The following is a 16,595-nucleotide window of genomic DNA, read 5'->3' on the forward strand; positions in this document are numbered from 1 at the left end:
GCTAGCGTAGCTTAATATAAAGCATGGCACTGAAGATGCCAAGATGGGCCCTAAAAAACTCCGCATGCACAAAGGCATGGTCCCGACCTTACTATCAGCTGTGACACAAATTACACATGCAAGTCTCCGCAGCCCAGTGAATATGCCCTCAATCCCCCCACCCGGGGACGAGGAGCGGGCATCAGGCACAAACATCAGCCCAAGACGCCTAGCCAAGCCACACCCCCAAGGGAGTTCAGCAGTGATAAACATTAAGCCATAAGTGAAAACTTGACTTAGTTAGTGTTAACAGGGCCGGTAAAACTCGTGCCAGCCACCGCGGTTAGACGAGAGGCCCTAGTTGATATTACAACGGCGTAAAGGGTGGTTAAGGATAAACAATTTTTTAAAGCCAAATGGCCCCTTGGCCGTCATACGCTTCCGGGTGTCCGAGGCCCTATAAACGAAAGTAGCTTTAATAACCCACCTGACTCCACGAAAGCTGAGAAACAAACTGGGATTAGATACCCCACTATGCTCAGCCATAAACCAAGACATCCACCTACAATAGATGTCCGCCAGGGTACTACGAGCAACAGCTTAAAACCCAAAGGACCTGACGGTGTCTCAGACCCCCCTAGAGGAGCCTGTTCTAGAACCGATAACCCTCGTTTAACCTCACCACTTCTAGCCATCCCAGCCTATATACCGCCGTCGTCAGCTTACCCTGTGAAGGGATAAAAGTAAGCAAAATGGGCACAGCCCAGAACGTCAGGTCGAGGTGTAGCGCACGAAGTGGGAAGAAATGGGCTACATTTTCTATTACAGAATATTACGAACGCGCACCATGAAAACTAGTGCTTGAAGGAGGATTTAGTAGTAAAAAGGAAACAGAGCGTCCTTTTGAACCCGGCTCTGAGACGCGTACACACCGCCCGTCACCCTCCCCGTCAAAACACACCAAGAATACCTAATACAATAACACCAACAAGGGGAGGCAAGTCGTAACATGGTAAGTGTACCGGAAGGTGCACTTGGATCAAACCCAGGACGTGGCTGAGTCAGTTAAGCATCTCACTTACACCGAGAAGACACCCATGCAAATCGGGTCGCCCTGAGCCAAACAGCTAGCTTAATCAGCCCAATAACTGAACAATATTAATAAGCAACAAACCTAACACCAAAAACTAAACCATTCTTTTACCTGAGTATGGGAGACAGAAAAGGTCCCACCAAAGCAATAGAAACAGTACCGCAAGGGAAAGCTGAAAGAGAAATGAAACAACCCATATAAGCACAAAAAAGCAAAGATTAAATCTTGTACCTTTTGCATCATGATTTAGCCAGTACACCCAAGCAAAGAGACCTTTAGTTTGAAACCCCGAAACCAGGTGAGCTACCCCGAGACAGCCTATTAAGGGCCAACCCGTCTCTGTGGCAAAAGAGTGGGAAGAGCTCCGGGTAGAAGTGACAGACCTACCGAACCTGGTGATAGCTGGTTGCCTAAGAGATGAATAGAAGTTCAGCCTCGTGCTCCCCAAATCAAAACACAAACAAGATACCAAGAGAAATACACGAGAGTTAGTTAAAGGGGGTACAGCCCCTTTAACAAAGGACACAACCTTTCCAGGAGGATAAAGATCATAATACATAAAACATACTGTTCTAGTGGGCCTAAAAGCAGCCACCTAAACAGAAAGCGTTAAAGCTCAGACAGAAAGAAGTTTATTATACCAATAAGAAATCTTACTCCCCTAAATACTATTAGGCCAACCCATGCCCACATGGAAGAGACTATGCTAAAATGAGTAACAAGAAGGCCCGCCCTTCTCCAAGCACAAGTGTAAGCCAAACCGGACTAACCATTGGCAACTAACGAACTCAACCCCAGAGAGCAATGTGAACTACAAAAAAACCAAGAAAAACCCACACCTACCCATCGTTACCCCCACACTGGAGTGCATTAAAGGAAAGACTAAAAGAAAGGGAAGGAACTCGGCAAACATAAGCCTCGCCTGTTTACCAAAAACATCGCCTCCTGCAACACAACCGAGTATAGGAGGTCCAGCCTGCCCAGTGACCACAAGTTTAACGGCCGCGGTATCCTGACCGTGCAAAGGTAGCGCAATCACTTGTCTTTTAAATAGAGACCTGTATGAACGGCCAAACGAGGGCTTAACTGTCTCCCCTCTCAAGTCAGTGAAATTGATTTACCCGTGCAGAAGCGGGTATAATAATACAAGACGAGAAGACCCTTTGGAGCTTAAGGTACAAAACTCAACCCACGTCAAGCAACTTAATAAAGAACATAAACTTTGTGGAATATGATATTTTACCTTCGGTTGGGGCGACCACGGAGGAGAAATAAGCCTCCAAGTGGATTGGGAAAACCTCCTAAAACTAAGAGAGACATCTCTAAGCCACAGAACATCTGACCAAACATGATCCGGCAACAAAGCCGATCAACGAACCAAGTTACCCTAGGGATAACAGCGCAATCCTCTCCCAGAGTCCATATCGACGAGAGGGTTTACGACCTCGATGTTGGATCAGGACATCCTAATGGTGCAGCCGCTATTAAGGGTTCGTTTGTTCAACGATTAAAGTCCTACGTGATCTGAGTTCAGACCGGAGCAATCCAGGTCAGTTTCTATCTGTAACGCTACTTTTCCCAGTACGAAAGGATCGGAAAAGGGGGGCCCATACTTCAGGTACGCCCCACCCCTAATTTATGCAAACAAATAAATAAAGTAAAGGGAGGGCCAAAACCCCAACCAGCCAAAATAAGGACATACTGGGGTGGCAGAGCATGGTAAATTGCGAAAGGCCTAAGCCCTTTTAACCAGAGGTTCAAATCCTCTTCCCAGTTATGCTAAACACCCTAATCACCCACCTCATCAACCCCCTAGCCTACATCGTACCAGTCCTCCTAGCAGTAGCTTTCTTAACCCTAATTGAACGGAAGGTATTAGGATACATGCAATTACGAAAAGGACCAAATGTAGTAGGACCTTATGGGCTTCTACAACCCATTGTTGACGGAGTGAAGCTATTTACCAAAGAGCCCGTCCGCCCATCCACATCATCCCCATTTCTATTTTTAGCCGCCCCAATGCTCGCGCTAACCCTGGCCATAGTCCTATGAGCACCAATTCCCATACCCCACCCAATAGTTGACCTTAACCTGGGAATCCTATTTATTCTAGCCCTATCAAGCCTCGCTGTATACTCAATCCTAGGGTCAGGATGAGCATCAAATTCAAAATACGCACTGATCGGTGCCCTACGAGCCGTGGCCCAAACAATCTCCTATGAAGTGAGTCTAGGACTAATCCTCCTCTCAGTAATTATTTTCTCGGGAGGATACACCCTACAAACATTTAACACCACCCAAGAAAGCATTTGATTGCTTATCCCTGCCTGACCCCTAGCCGCAATATGATATATCTCAACATTAGCCGAGACAAACCGAGCACCATTCGACCTTACAGAAGGAGAATCAGAACTAGTGTCCGGTTTCAACGTAGAATATGCAGGAGGACCCTTCGCACTCTTCTTCCTGGCCGAATACGCTAACATCCTTTTAATAAATACCCTCTCAGCTGTACTATTTCTAGGAGCCTCACACATCCCCAGCATCCCTGAGCTCATAACAATTAATCTTATAACTAAAGCTGCACTACTATCCACCATGTTTCTATGAGTACGAGCCTCATACCCACGATTCCGATACGACCAGCTAATACACCTCGTATGAAAAAACTTTCTCCCCCTCACACTTGCCTTCGTTCTATGACATGCCGCCCTGCCAATTGCCCTAGCAGGACTCCCCCCCCAACTATAATTTTTAGTGGAACTGTGCCCGAGCACCTAAGGACCACTTTGATAGAGTGAATTACAGGGGTTAAAATCCCCTCAGTTCCTAGAAAGAAGGGAATCGAACCCATGCTCAAGAGATCAAAACTCTTGGTGCTTCCTTTACACCACTTTCTACTAGGCGTAGTCAGCTAATAAAGCTTTCGGGCCCATACCCCGAACATGACGGTTAAAGTCCCTCCTCCGCCAATGAACCCATACGTACTTGCAATCCTACTATCCAGCCTGGGATTAGGAACTACCCTAACCTTTGCCAGCTCCCACTGACTTTTAGCCTGAATGGGCCTAGAAATTAATACACTAGCAATCGCCCCACTAATAGCACAGCACCACCACCCCCGTGCAGTAGAAGCAACCACTAAATACTTCTTAACCCAAGCCACCGCAGCAGCAATGATCCTGTTCGCAAGCACAACAAATGCCTGAATAACAGGAGAATGAAGCATCAGCAACCTATCAAACCCCCTCGCCAGCACAATATTTGTAGCCGCTTTAGCACTTAAAATTGGACTCGCACCAGTACACTTCTGAATGCCAGAAGTCCTACAAGGACTAGACCTCTTAACAGGCCTAATCTTATCCACCTGACAAAAACTAGCCCCATTTGCACTAATTATCCAAACAGCACATAACGTTGACCCGCTTCTACTAACACTGCTGGGTGTTACATCAACACTAGTTGGAGGATGAGGGGGACTAAATCAAACCCAGCTACGAAAAATCTTAGCTTACTCCTCAATCGCCCATATAGGATGAATAATTATCGTAATCCAGTACAGTCCACAACTTACCCTACTCGCACTAGGAATATATATCATCATAACCTCAGCAACATTCCTAACCCTAAAAATATCACTAACAACCAAAATTAACACACTCGCAACAACTTGATCAAAAAACCCTGTACTCGCATCAACAACCGCCCTGGTCTTACTATCACTAGGCGGTCTTCCACCACTTACAGGATTTATACCAAAATGAATAATTCTTCAAGAACTAACAAAACAAAACCTACCCATTATCGCCACAACAATAGCTCTAGCCGCACTAATTAGCCTGTACTTCTACCTACGACTGTGTTACGCAATGACACTAACCGTCTCCCCCAACACAACCAACTCAACTACCCCTTGACGAACCCAAACAACTCAGACCTCCCTACCACTCGCCCTATTTATCACGGCCACCCTAGGACTGCTGCCTATGACCCCAGCCATCCTAATACTAACCACCTAGGGACTTAGGATAATATTAGACCAAAAGCCTTCAAAGCTCTAAGTAGAAGTGAAAATCTTCTAGTCCCTGACTAAGACCTACAAGGGATTAACTTACATCTCCTAATTGCAAATCAGACGCTTTAATTAAGCTAAGGCCTTACTAGATGGGAAGGCCTCGATCCTACAAACTCTTAGTTAACAGCTAAGCGCCCAAGCCAGCGAGCATCCATCTACTTTTTCCCGCCGCCTAGCTCAGCAAGGCGGGAAAAAGCCCCGGCAGAGTATTAATCTGCGTCTTCGAATTTGCAATTCGATGTGCTCTACACCACGGGGCTGGTAGGGAGAGGACTCAAACCTCTGTCTTCGGGGCTACAACCCACCGCCTAAGCACTCGGCCACCCTACCTGTGGCAATCACGCGCTGATTCTTCTCTACTAACCACAAAGACATTGGTACCCTCTATCTTGTATTTGGTGCCTGAGCCGGAATAGTGGGAACTGCCCTAAGCCTCCTAATTCGGGCTGAACTAAGTCAACCCGGGTCGCTTCTGGGTGATGACCAAATCTATAATGTTATCGTAACTGCTCACGCTTTTGTTATAATCTTCTTTATAGTAATGCCCATCCTCATCGGAGGATTTGGAAACTGACTCGTGCCATTAATAATTGGGGCCCCCGACATGGCATTCCCACGAATAAATAACATAAGCTTCTGACTATTACCCCCATCATTCCTGCTACTTCTAGCCTCTTCCGGTGTTGAAGCGGGAGCCGGGACAGGGTGAACAGTCTACCCGCCCCTTGCAGGAAACCTAGCCCACGCAGGAGCATCCGTAGACCTAACGATCTTTTCACTCCACTTAGCAGGTGTATCATCAATCCTAGGGGCAATCAATTTCATCACCACAATTATTAATATGAAACCCCCCGCCATCTCTCAATATCAAACACCTTTATTCGTCTGATCCGTGCTTGTAACCGCTGTTCTTCTTCTCCTATCACTACCTGTCTTAGCTGCCGGAATCACGATACTCCTAACAGATCGAAACCTCAACACCACATTCTTTGACCCGGCAGGAGGGGGGGATCCAATCCTTTATCAACATCTATTCTGATTCTTCGGTCACCCAGAAGTCTACATCCTCATCCTCCCAGGGTTTGGAATTATCTCCCATGTTGTAGCCTATTATTCAGGTAAAAAAGAACCATTTGGCTATATAGGAATGGTTTGAGCCATAATAGCCATCGGCCTTCTAGGATTTATCGTATGGGCCCACCACATGTTTACTGTTGGAATAGACGTTGATACTCGCGCATACTTTACATCTGCAACAATAATCATTGCAATCCCAACAGGTGTAAAAGTGTTTAGCTGACTGGCCACACTCCACGGAGGGTCAATTAAATGAGAAACACCTATACTATGGGCCCTGGGATTTATTTTCCTGTTTACAGTAGGCGGGCTCACAGGAATTGTATTGTCTAACTCATCACTTGATATTGTCCTACATGATACTTACTATGTAGTCGCACACTTCCACTACGTACTATCAATAGGTGCCGTATTTGCTATTATAGCAGCCTTCGTACATTGATTCCCCCTACTAACCGGATATACCCTTCACAGCACCTGAACAAAAATCCACTTCACAGTTATATTCATTGGGGTTAATCTCACATTTTTCCCACAACACTTCCTAGGCCTAGCGGGCATGCCACGACGATATTCTGACTACCCAGACGCCTATGCCTTATGAAACACAATTTCATCTATTGGGTCACTAATTTCACTAGTAGCAGTAATTATATTCCTATTTATCTTATGAGAAGCCTTCACCGCCAAACGGGAAGTACTATCTGTAGAGCTAACAACAACAAACGTAGAGTGACTTCACGGCTGCCCCCCTCCCTACCACACATACGAAGAACCAGCATTTGTTCAAGTTCAATCAAACTAACGAGAAAGGGAGGAATTGAACCCCCATATGCTGGTTTCAAGCCAGCCACATAACCACTCTGTCACTTCCTTCTAAAGACATTAGTAAAATGTAAATTACACCACCTTGTCAAGGTGGAATTGTGGGCTAAATCCCCGCATGTCTTATAGCCCAAGGCTTAATGGCACATCCAACACAACTAGGATTCCAAGACGCAGCATCACCAGTCATAGAAGAACTTCTTCACTTCCACGATCACGCATTAATAATTGTATTCTTAATTAGCGCCCTAGTATTATACATTATTGTTGCAATAGTATCTACTAAACTCACTAATAAGTTTATCTTAGACTCTCAAGAGATCGAAATTGTATGAACCATTTTACCCGCCGTGATTCTAGTAATGATCGCCCTACCCTCCCTACGCATCCTATATCTTATAGACGAAATCAACGACCCCCACTTAACAATTAAAGCAATAGGACATCAATGATACTGAAGCTATGAATACACAGATTATGAAAACCTAAACTTTGATGCTTATATAGTACCAACCCAAGACCTCACCCCTGGACAATTCCGACTCTTAGAAACAGATCACCGAGTAGTTATCCCAGTAGAATCCCCAATTCGCATCCTGGTGTCTGCCGAAGACGTACTGCACTCTTGAGCTGTTCCATCCATGGGCGTAAAAATGGATGCAGTCCCAGGACGACTTAACCAAACCGCCCTCCTCGCCTCACGCCCAGGGGTATACTACGGACAATGCTCAGAAATTTGCGGGGCCAACCACAGCTTTATACCAATTGTAATTGAAGCAGTACCACTACCACACTTCGAAACTTGATCCGCAAATCAACTAGACTTCGCCTCGCTAAGAAGCTAAATATTGGACAAAGCATTGGCCTTTTAAGCCAAAGATTGGTGACTCCGAACCACCCTTAGTGAAATGCCACAATTAAACCCCGGCCCTTGATTTATAATCTTAATATTCTCCTGATTAATCTTCTTAACCATTATTCCAACCAAAATTCTAAATCACACCACACCAAACGAGCCAACCCCAATAAGTGCTGAAAAACACAAAACTGAATACTGAGACTGACCATGATAGTAAGCTTCTTCGATCAATTTGCAAGCCCATCCTACCTGGGAATCCCACTAATTGCCATCGCAATTGCCCTCCCCTGAGTACTTTACCCAACCCCATCATCTCGATGAATTAACAACCGGCTTATTACGGCCCAAGAATGATTTATCAACCGCTCCACAAATCAACTAATAATACCACTAAGTGTACAAGGACATAAATGAGCATTACTTCTAACTTCACTAATAATCTTCTTAATTACAATTAATATGCTAGGCCTACTACCCTATACTTTTACACCCACAACACAACTATCACTTAACATGGGATTCGCTGTGCCACTATGACTTGCCACAGTAATTATTGGAATGCGAAATCAACCAACAGTCGCCCTAGGACACCTACTTCCGGAAGGAACACCTATTCCACTGATCCCAGTACTAATTATCATCGAAACAATTAGCCTATTTATTCGACCATTAGCCCTAGGGGTTCGACTTACAGCCAACCTAACCGCAGGCCACCTACTAATCCAACTCATCGCCACCGCTGTATTTGTTCTTCTACCAATAATACCGACAGTAGCAATTCTAACTGCCGCCGTACTTTTCCTGCTCACCCTACTAGAAGTAGCAGTTGCAATAATCCAAGCCTATGTATTTGTACTTCTCTTAAGCCTCTACCTACAAGAAAACACCTAATGGCCCACCAAGCACATGCCTATCACATAGTTGACCCAAGCCCATGACCACTAACCGGAGCTATTGCTGCCTTACTGATAACATCAGGCTTAGCAATCTGATTTCATTTCCACTCAACGACGCTAATAACTTTAGGAATAATTCTCCTACTTCTAACCATATATCAGTGATGACGGGACATTATCCGAGAAGGGACTTTCCAAGGCCACCACACACCCCCAGTACAAAAGGGGCTACGATACGGGATAATTCTATTTATCACCTCCGAAGTGTTCTTTTTCCTGGGATTCTTCTGAGCTTTCTACCACTCAAGCCTAGCACCGACACCTGAGCTGGGAGGATGCTGACCCCCTACAGGAATTGTTCCGCTAGACCCCTTTGAAGTACCACTCCTCAACACAGCCGTGCTACTAGCATCAGGGGTTACAGTAACATGAGCCCACCACAGCATCATGGAAGGAAAACGAAAGCAAGCCATTCAATCTTTAGCACTAACCATCCTACTGGGACTTTATTTCACCGCACTCCAAGCCATAGAATACTACGAAGCACCATTTACAATCGCAGACGGAGTCTACGGCTCAACATTCTTCGTGGCTACAGGATTCCATGGACTACACGTTATTATCGGATCAACCTTCCTAGCAGTATGCTTCCTGCGCCAAACCCAGTATCACTTCACATCTGAACACCACTTTGGTTTTGAAGCCGCTGCCTGATACTGACACTTTGTTGACGTAGTATGACTATTCCTCTACGTATCTATCTACTGATGAGGCTCATAATCTTTCTAGTATCAAAGTTAGTACAAGTGACTTCCAATCACACAGTCCTGGTTAAACCCCAGGGAAAGATAATGAACCTGATTATAACCATCTTAGTTATTACAATAGCCCTCTCCTTAATTCTAGCAGTTGTCTCTTTTTGACTGCCACAAATAAACCCTGACGCAGAAAAACTATCACCGTATGAATGCGGATTTGACCCACTAGGATCCGCCCGACTACCATTCTCCTTGCGCTTTTTCCTGGTAGCAATTCTATTCCTTCTTTTTGACCTAGAAATTGCCCTTCTCCTCCCCCTACCCTGGGGGGACCAGCTCCACAACCCAACAGGAACACTCTTCTGAGCCACCACAGTCCTAATTCTACTAACCCTAGGATTAATTTATGAATGAACTCAAGGCGGCTTAGAGTGAGCAGAATAGGGAGTTAGTCCAAAGCAAGACCTCTGATTTCGGCTCAGAAAATCGTGGTTTAATTCCACGACCCCCTTATGACACCCACACATTTTAGCTTTAGCTCAGCATTTATCCTAGGTCTAATAGGACTGGCATTTCACCGAACCCATTTACTATCAGCACTCCTATGCTTAGAAGGAATAATGCTATCCCTATTTATTGCACTAGCCCTATGAGCACTACAATTTGAATCTACAGGATTCTCAACAGCCCCTATGCTACTCCTGGCCTTTTCCGCCTGTGAAGCAAGCACCGGCCTGGCACTACTAGTTGCCACAGTCCGTACTCACGGCACTAACCGACTACAAAGCCTCAACCTTCTACAATGCTAAAAGTACTAATCCCCACAATTATGCTATTCCCAACAATTTGACTAACTTCCCCTAAATGACTATGGACAACCACAACAGCACATAGCCTCCTAATTGCACTCACTAGCCTAACCTGATTAAAATGAACATCCGAAACTGGATGAACCTCCGCCAACACATACTTAGCCACAGACCCCTTATCAACCCCCCTCCTGGTTCTAACATGCTGGCTGCTTCCCCTTATAATCTTGGCCAGCCAAAACCACATTAACCCAGGACCAATCAGCCGACAACGCACTTACATTATACTCCTCACCTCACTACAAACTTTTTTAATTATAGCATTTGGCGCTACAGAAATTATCATATTCTACATTATATTTGAAGCCACACTTATTCCAACCCTCATCATTATTACCCGATGAGGAAATCAAACTGAACGACTTAACGCAGGGGCTTATTTTCTATTCTACACCCTGGCAGGATCACTCCCACTCCTAGTTGCCCTGCTCCTTCTTCAACAATCCGCCGGCACCCTATCAATACTAGTACTTCAATACTCACAACCCCTACAACTTAACCCCTGAGGACACACAATTTGATGAGCCGGCTGCCTAATCGCATTTTTAGTTAAAATACCACTTTACGGAGTCCACCTATGACTACCAAAAGCACATGTAGAAGCCCCCGTAGCGGGGTCTATAGTGCTAGCAGCAGTTCTACTTAAGCTTGGCGGATATGGAATGATACGCATAATAGTAATATTAGACCCCCTGTCAAAAGAGCTAGCCTACCCATTTATTATTCTAGCCCTCTGAGGCATTATTATAACCGGATCAATCTGCCTACGACAAACAGATCTAAAATCACTAATCGCCTACTCATCCGTAGGTCATATGGGACTAGTAGCAGGAGGGATCCTAATTCAGACTCCATGAGGCTTTTCAGGAGCAATTATTCTCATAATCGCCCATGGACTAGCATCCTCAGCACTATTCTGTCTAGCCAACACAACATACGAACGAACCCATAGCCGAACAATAGTCCTTGCCCGCGGACTACAAGTGATCTTTCCATTAACAGCAGTCTGATGATTTACCGCCAATCTGGCTAACCTAGCACTACCACCACTACCAAACCTAATAGGAGAACTGATAATTATCACAACACTATTCAGCTGATCACCCTGAACAATTCTGCTCACCGGACTAGGGACACTAATTACAGCCAGCTACTCCCTCTATATATTTCTTATATCACAACGAGGCCCAACACCGAACCACATCACAGGACTCCAACCATTTCATACCCGAGAACACCTACTAATTACCCTACACTTAATCCCCATTATCCTACTAGTAACAAAGCCAGAACTTATATGAGGATGGTGTTATTGTAAGTATAGTTTAACTAAAATATTAGATTGTGATTCTAAAGATAGGTGTTAAAATCCCCTTACTCACCAAGGAAGAACAGAAATTAGTAAGCACTGCTAATTCTTACGCTCCATGGTTAAAATCCCTGGCTTCCTTGCGCTTCCAAAGGATAACAGCTCATCCGTTGGTCTTAGGAACCAAAAACTCTTGGTGCAAATCCAAGTGGAAGCTATGACACTAATCATACACACGTCCCTCCTCCTAACATTTCTCATCCTACTTCACCCCCTACTTACCACACTCAACCCAAACCAACTAAACTCCAACATGGCAGAAACCACTAAAACTGCCATCAGCTCCGCATTCTTCATCAGTCTCCTACCACTTATAATTTTCTTAGCCCAAGGAACAGAAAGCATCGTAACAAACTGACAATGAATAAACACCCAAACATTTGACGTAAATATCAGCTTTAAATTCGACCATTACTCCCTAATCTTTATCCCAATCGCCTTATATGTCACCTGATCGATCCTTGAATTCTCACTATGGTATATACACTCCGACCCCAACATCAACCGATTCTTTAAGTACTTACTCGTATTTCTAGTAGCCATAATTATTTTAGTCTCAGCTAACAACATCTTCCAACTATTTATTGGTTGAGAAGGAGTGGGAATCATATCATTCCTGCTCATCGGATGATGATACGGACGAGCAGATGCTAATACAGCAGCCCTCCAAGCCGTTATCTACAACCGAGTAGGAGACATCGGATTAATTATAACCATAGCTTGACTTGCAATAAACATTAACTCCTGAGAAATCCAACAAATCCTAACACTATCAAAAGATTTTAATATAACACTTCCCCTAATCGGCCTAATCCTGGCAGCAACAGGAAAATCTGCCCAGTTCGGCCTCCATCCCTGACTCCCAGCCGCCATAGAGGGCCCTACCCCAGTGTCTGCCCTACTACACTCCAGCACCATAGTCGTTGCAGGAGTGTTCCTTCTGATCCGATTCCACCCCCTCATAGAAAACAATCAACTAGCCCTGACAATTTGTCTATGCCTTGGAGCATTAACCTCACTATTCGCAGCCACATGCGCCCTCACCCAAAACGACATCAAGAAAATTGTAGCTTTTTCAACATCAAGCCAACTAGGCCTAATGATGGTCGCAATCGGACTAAACCAACCCCAACTAGCATTCCTACACATCTGTACCCACGCCTTCTTCAAAGCCATATTATTCCTGTGCTCAGGATCAATTATTCACAGCCTAAACGACGAACAAGACATCCGAAAAATAGGGGGCCTACTTAATACTATGCCCGCCACCTCTACTTACTTTACAATCGGCAGCCTGGCCCTCACAGGAACCCCCTTTCTAGCAGGATTCTTCTCAAAAGACGCAATCATTGAAGCCCTAAGTACCTCTTACCTTAACGCCTGAGCCCTAACCCTAACACTAATTGCCACATCATTCACCGCAGTATATAGCTTCCGTCTGGTATACTTCGTAATCATAGGGGCCCCACGATTTCTTCCCCTGTGCCCAGTTAACGAAAATAACCCACTAGTAATCAACCCCCTTAAACGACTTGCCTGAGGAAGTATCATTGCAGGACTTATTATTACCCAAAACCTTCTACCAGTAAAAACACCAGTCATAACAATACCAACCGCCCTAAAAATAGTAGCCCTCATCGTAACAATCGCAGGCCTACTAACAGCCATAGAACTGACCAACATGACAAGCAAACAAATGAAAATTACCCCAACAATTCCCACACACCACTTCTCAAATATACTAGGATTCTTCCCCATAACTGTACACCGACTTATTCCAAAACTCAAACTCACCTTAGGACAGGCAGCCGCCACCCAACTTGACAAAACATGGCTTGAAGCGATTGGACCAAAAGGCCTAGCACTAACACAAAAAAGCATGGCAAAAACCACAAATAATATTTCACGGGGAATAATCAAAACATACCTGACCATCTTCCTCCTAACCCTAACCCTAGCCACCATCTTAGCCCTCCTTTAAACCGCACGCAAAGTCCCACGACTCAAACCACGAGTAAGCTCCAACACAACAAGCAGGGTTAAAAGTAATACCCAAGCACAGATAACTAACATACCCCCACCAAACGAATACATCACAGCCACACCACTGACATCGCCACGCAGAACAGAAAACTCTTTTAACCCGTCTACGACCACCCATGAACCCTCATACCAACCCCCTCAAAACAACCCCGCCATCAAAGCCACCCCCAGTAAGTAAACTAAAACATAGCCCAACACAGAACGACTGCCTCAAGCTTCCGGGAAGGGCTCAGCAGCCAAAGCTGCCGAATAGGCAAAAACCACGAGCATTCCTCCTAAATAAATTAGAAAAAGAACTAATGATAGGAAAGAACCCCCATGGCCCACCAAAACCCCACACCCAACCCCAGCCGCAACTACCAAGCCCAATGCAGCAAAATAAGGCGTAGGGTTAGAAGCAACAGCAACTAAGCCCACAACTAAAGCTATTAATAACAAGGACATAAAATAAGTCATAATTTCTGCCCAGATTTTAACTGAGACCAATGATTTGAAGAACCACCGTTGTTATTCAACTACAAAAACCACCCATGGCAAGCCTACGAAAAACGCACCCACTAATTAAAATCGCCAACGACGCACTAGTTGACCTACCAGCACCATCTAACATCTCAATATGATGAAACTTTGGATCCCTTCTGGGACTATGCTTAGCTACTCAAATCCTAACCGGCCTATTCCTAGCCATACACTATACCTCAGACATTTCAACCGCATTTTCATCAGTAGTCCACATCTGCCGCGATGTAAATTACGGCTGACTAATCCGAAACATCCACGCCAACGGAGCATCATTCTTCTTCATCTGTATTTATATACACATTGCCCGAGGCCTCTATTACGGGTCCTACCTTTACAAAGAAACTTGAAACATCGGTGTAATCCTCCTTCTACTAGTTATAATAACAGCCTTTGTCGGCTATGTCCTCCCATGAGGTCAAATATCCTTCTGAGGTGCCACAGTCATTACAAACCTCCTGTCCGCCGTACCATACATAGGAGACATATTAGTTCAATGGATCTGAGGCGGATTCTCAGTAGATAATGCAACACTAACACGATTCTTTGCATTCCACTTCCTATTCCCATTTGTTATTGCCGCCGCAACTATCCTTCACCTTCTTTTCCTCCACGAAACAGGATCAAATAACCCAATTGGACTAAACTCAGACGCAGACAAAATCTCTTTCCACCCATACTTCACGTACAAAGACTTACTCGGATTCGTACTCATACTTCTAGCGCTAATAATGCTAGCACTGTTTTCCCCCAACCTCCTAGGAGACCCAGAAAACTTTACCCCCGCCAACCCCCTAGTTACCCCGCCACATATTAAGCCAGAATGATACTTCCTATTTGCCTACGCCATCCTACGGTCAATCCCAAATAAACTTGGGGGTGTCCTTGCACTACTATTCTCCATCCTAGTACTAATAGTAGTACCCCTCCTACACACCTCAAAACAACGGGGACTAACATTTCGCCCAATCACCCAATTCCTATTCTGAACCCTAGTAGCAGACATAATCATCTTAACATGAATTGGAGGTATGCCAGTAGAACACCCATTTATTATTATTGGACAAATTGCATCCGTCCTATATTTTGCACTATTTCTAATCTTTATCCCGCTGGCAGGGTGGTTAGAAAACAAAGCACTAGAATGAGCTTGCCCTAGTAGCTTAGTTTTAAAGCATCGGTCTTGTAATCCGAAGATCGGAGGTTAAATCCCTCCCTAGCGCCCAGAAAAGAGAGATTCTAACTCCCACCACTGGCTCCCAAAGCCAGAATTCTAAACTAAACTATTTCCTGGGGATTAAGCATCCTTTATGGTTTAATACATAATATGCCTAATTTTACATTAATGTGTTAATACATGTATGTATTATCACCAGCTCATTATTTTGACCATAAAGCAAGTACTAAAAATTAAGGTATACATAAGCATTATATTAAGACTCACAAAATCAGTTATTTTAACCCGGGTAATATATTAATCCCTAAAAAATTGTCCTCAAAACTTTCCTTGAATTAACCAACTAGTATCCCACTAACACATTTTAATGTAGTAAGAGACCACCAACTAATTTACATAAAGGTATATCATGCATGATGGAATCAAGGACACCAACTGTGGGGGTTGCACACGGTGAACTATTACTGGCATCTGGTTCCTATTTCAGGAACATAACTGTACTATTTCCCCATTCGATTAATTATACTGGCATCTGATTAATGGTGTAGTACATATGTCTCGTTACCCACCATGCCGGGCGTTCTTTTATATGCATAACGTATTTTTTTTTTGGTTTCCTTTCATCTGGCATCTCAGAGTGCAGGCTCAAATGTTAATTTAAGGTTGAACATTTTTCTTGAATGCCGTAATAAATATTAATTATTATAAGACATAACTTAAGAATTACATATTATTTAATCAAGTGCATAACATATTCATCTCTTGTTCAACTTATCCTTACATAGTGCCCCCTTTGGTTTTTGCGCGACAAACCCCCCTACCCCCCTACGCTCAACAAATCCTGTTATTCTTGTCAAACCCCGAAACCAAGAAAGACTCAAGAACGCACTGAGCCAACGAGTTGAAGTATAAATTGGCATCCCATTATATATATATATATATATATATATATATGCATCAATTTTTTTATTTTTCGCCTCCCACCAATTACCCAAAAACCTCACAAAAAATTTATGAAAAACAACCCGACACTAAATATTCTAATATATTAACCAA

At 44.2% G+C, this 16,595-nt stretch overlaps 13 protein-coding genes across 13 annotated transcripts, besides 25 other annotated features; 12 read left to right on the forward strand and 1 right to left on the reverse strand. All coding sequences in view use genetic code 2, as the record gives it.

Annotated features, from left to right (window-relative positions):
- Positions 1-69, forward strand: a tRNA (tRNA-Phe).
- Positions 70-1,025, forward strand: an rRNA (12S ribosomal RNA).
- Positions 1,026-1,097, forward strand: a tRNA (tRNA-Val).
- Positions 1,098-2,772, forward strand: an rRNA (16S ribosomal RNA).
- Positions 2,773-2,847, forward strand: a tRNA (tRNA-Leu).
- Position 2,848: 1 nt separating this feature from the next.
- Positions 2,849-3,823, forward strand: ND1 (NADH dehydrogenase subunit 1). Its single transcript has one exon. The coding sequence runs from the start codon at positions 2,849-2,851 to the stop codon at positions 3,821-3,823; it is 975 nt and encodes a 324-aa protein (YP_009020102.1).
- An 8-nt stretch (positions 3,824-3,831) lies between these two features.
- Positions 3,832-3,903, forward strand: a tRNA (tRNA-Ile).
- Positions 3,902-3,972, reverse strand: a tRNA (tRNA-Gln).
- A 3-nt stretch (positions 3,973-3,975) lies between these two features.
- Positions 3,976-4,044, forward strand: a tRNA (tRNA-Met).
- Positions 4,045-5,089, forward strand: ND2 (NADH dehydrogenase subunit 2). The gene has a single exon. A coding segment is annotated over exon 1 (1,045 nt).
- Positions 5,090-5,160, forward strand: a tRNA (tRNA-Trp).
- A 2-nt stretch (positions 5,161-5,162) lies between these two features.
- Positions 5,163-5,231, reverse strand: a tRNA (tRNA-Ala).
- A 1-nt stretch (position 5,232) lies between these two features.
- Positions 5,233-5,305, reverse strand: a tRNA (tRNA-Asn).
- Positions 5,306-5,340: 35 nt separating this feature from the next.
- Positions 5,341-5,407, reverse strand: a tRNA (tRNA-Cys).
- Positions 5,407-5,477, reverse strand: a tRNA (tRNA-Tyr).
- A 1-nt stretch (position 5,478) lies between these two features.
- COX1 (cytochrome c oxidase subunit I) lies at positions 5,479-7,029 on the forward strand. Its single transcript has one exon. The coding sequence runs from the start codon at positions 5,479-5,481 to the stop codon at positions 7,027-7,029; it is 1,551 nt and encodes a 516-aa protein (YP_009020104.1).
- Positions 7,030-7,100, reverse strand: a tRNA (tRNA-Ser).
- A 3-nt stretch (positions 7,101-7,103) lies between these two features.
- Positions 7,104-7,177, forward strand: a tRNA (tRNA-Asp).
- A 12-nt stretch (positions 7,178-7,189) lies between these two features.
- Positions 7,190-7,880, forward strand: COX2 (cytochrome c oxidase subunit II). Its single transcript has one exon. A coding segment is annotated over exon 1 (691 nt).
- Positions 7,881-7,956, forward strand: a tRNA (tRNA-Lys).
- Position 7,957: 1 nt separating this feature from the next.
- On the forward strand, positions 7,958-8,122 carry ATP8 (ATP synthase F0 subunit 8). Its single transcript has one exon. It carries the CDS (start codon positions 7,958-7,960, stop codon positions 8,120-8,122), a length of 165 nt encoding a protein of 54 aa, YP_009020106.1.
- ATP6 (ATP synthase F0 subunit 6) lies at positions 8,116-8,798 on the forward strand. Its single transcript has one exon. A coding segment is annotated over exon 1 (683 nt).
- On the forward strand, positions 8,799-9,583 carry COX3 (cytochrome c oxidase subunit III). Its single transcript has one exon. A coding segment is annotated over exon 1 (785 nt).
- Positions 9,584-9,655, forward strand: a tRNA (tRNA-Gly).
- On the forward strand, positions 9,656-10,004 carry ND3 (NADH dehydrogenase subunit 3). Its single transcript has one exon. A coding segment is annotated over exon 1 (349 nt).
- Positions 10,005-10,074, forward strand: a tRNA (tRNA-Arg).
- Positions 10,075-10,371, forward strand: ND4L (NADH dehydrogenase subunit 4L). Its single transcript has one exon. It carries the CDS (start codon positions 10,075-10,077, stop codon positions 10,369-10,371), a length of 297 nt encoding a protein of 98 aa, YP_009020110.1.
- On the forward strand, positions 10,365-11,745 carry ND4 (NADH dehydrogenase subunit 4). Its single transcript has one exon. A coding segment is annotated over exon 1 (1,381 nt).
- Positions 11,746-11,814, forward strand: a tRNA (tRNA-His).
- Positions 11,815-11,883, forward strand: a tRNA (tRNA-Ser).
- Positions 11,884-11,957, forward strand: a tRNA (tRNA-Leu).
- ND5 (NADH dehydrogenase subunit 5) lies at positions 11,958-13,781 on the forward strand. The gene has a single exon. It carries the CDS (start codon positions 11,958-11,960, stop codon positions 13,779-13,781), a length of 1,824 nt encoding a protein of 607 aa, YP_009020112.1.
- ND6 (NADH dehydrogenase subunit 6) lies at positions 13,778-14,299 on the reverse strand. Its single transcript has one exon. The coding sequence runs from the start codon at positions 14,297-14,299 to the stop codon at positions 13,778-13,780; it is 522 nt and encodes a 173-aa protein (YP_009020113.1).
- Positions 14,300-14,368, reverse strand: a tRNA (tRNA-Glu).
- Positions 14,369-14,373: 5 nt separating this feature from the next.
- CYTB (cytochrome b) lies at positions 14,374-15,514 on the forward strand. Its single transcript has one exon. A coding segment is annotated over exon 1 (1,141 nt).
- Positions 15,515-15,586, forward strand: a tRNA (tRNA-Thr).
- Positions 15,586-15,655, reverse strand: a tRNA (tRNA-Pro).
- Positions 15,656-16,595: a D loop.

Source organism: Onychostoma macrolepis, mitochondrion (assembly GCF_012432095.1).
Source record: "Onychostoma macrolepis mitochondrion, complete genome".
Lineage (NCBI taxonomy): Eukaryota > Metazoa > Chordata > Actinopteri > Cypriniformes > Cyprinidae > Onychostoma > Onychostoma macrolepis.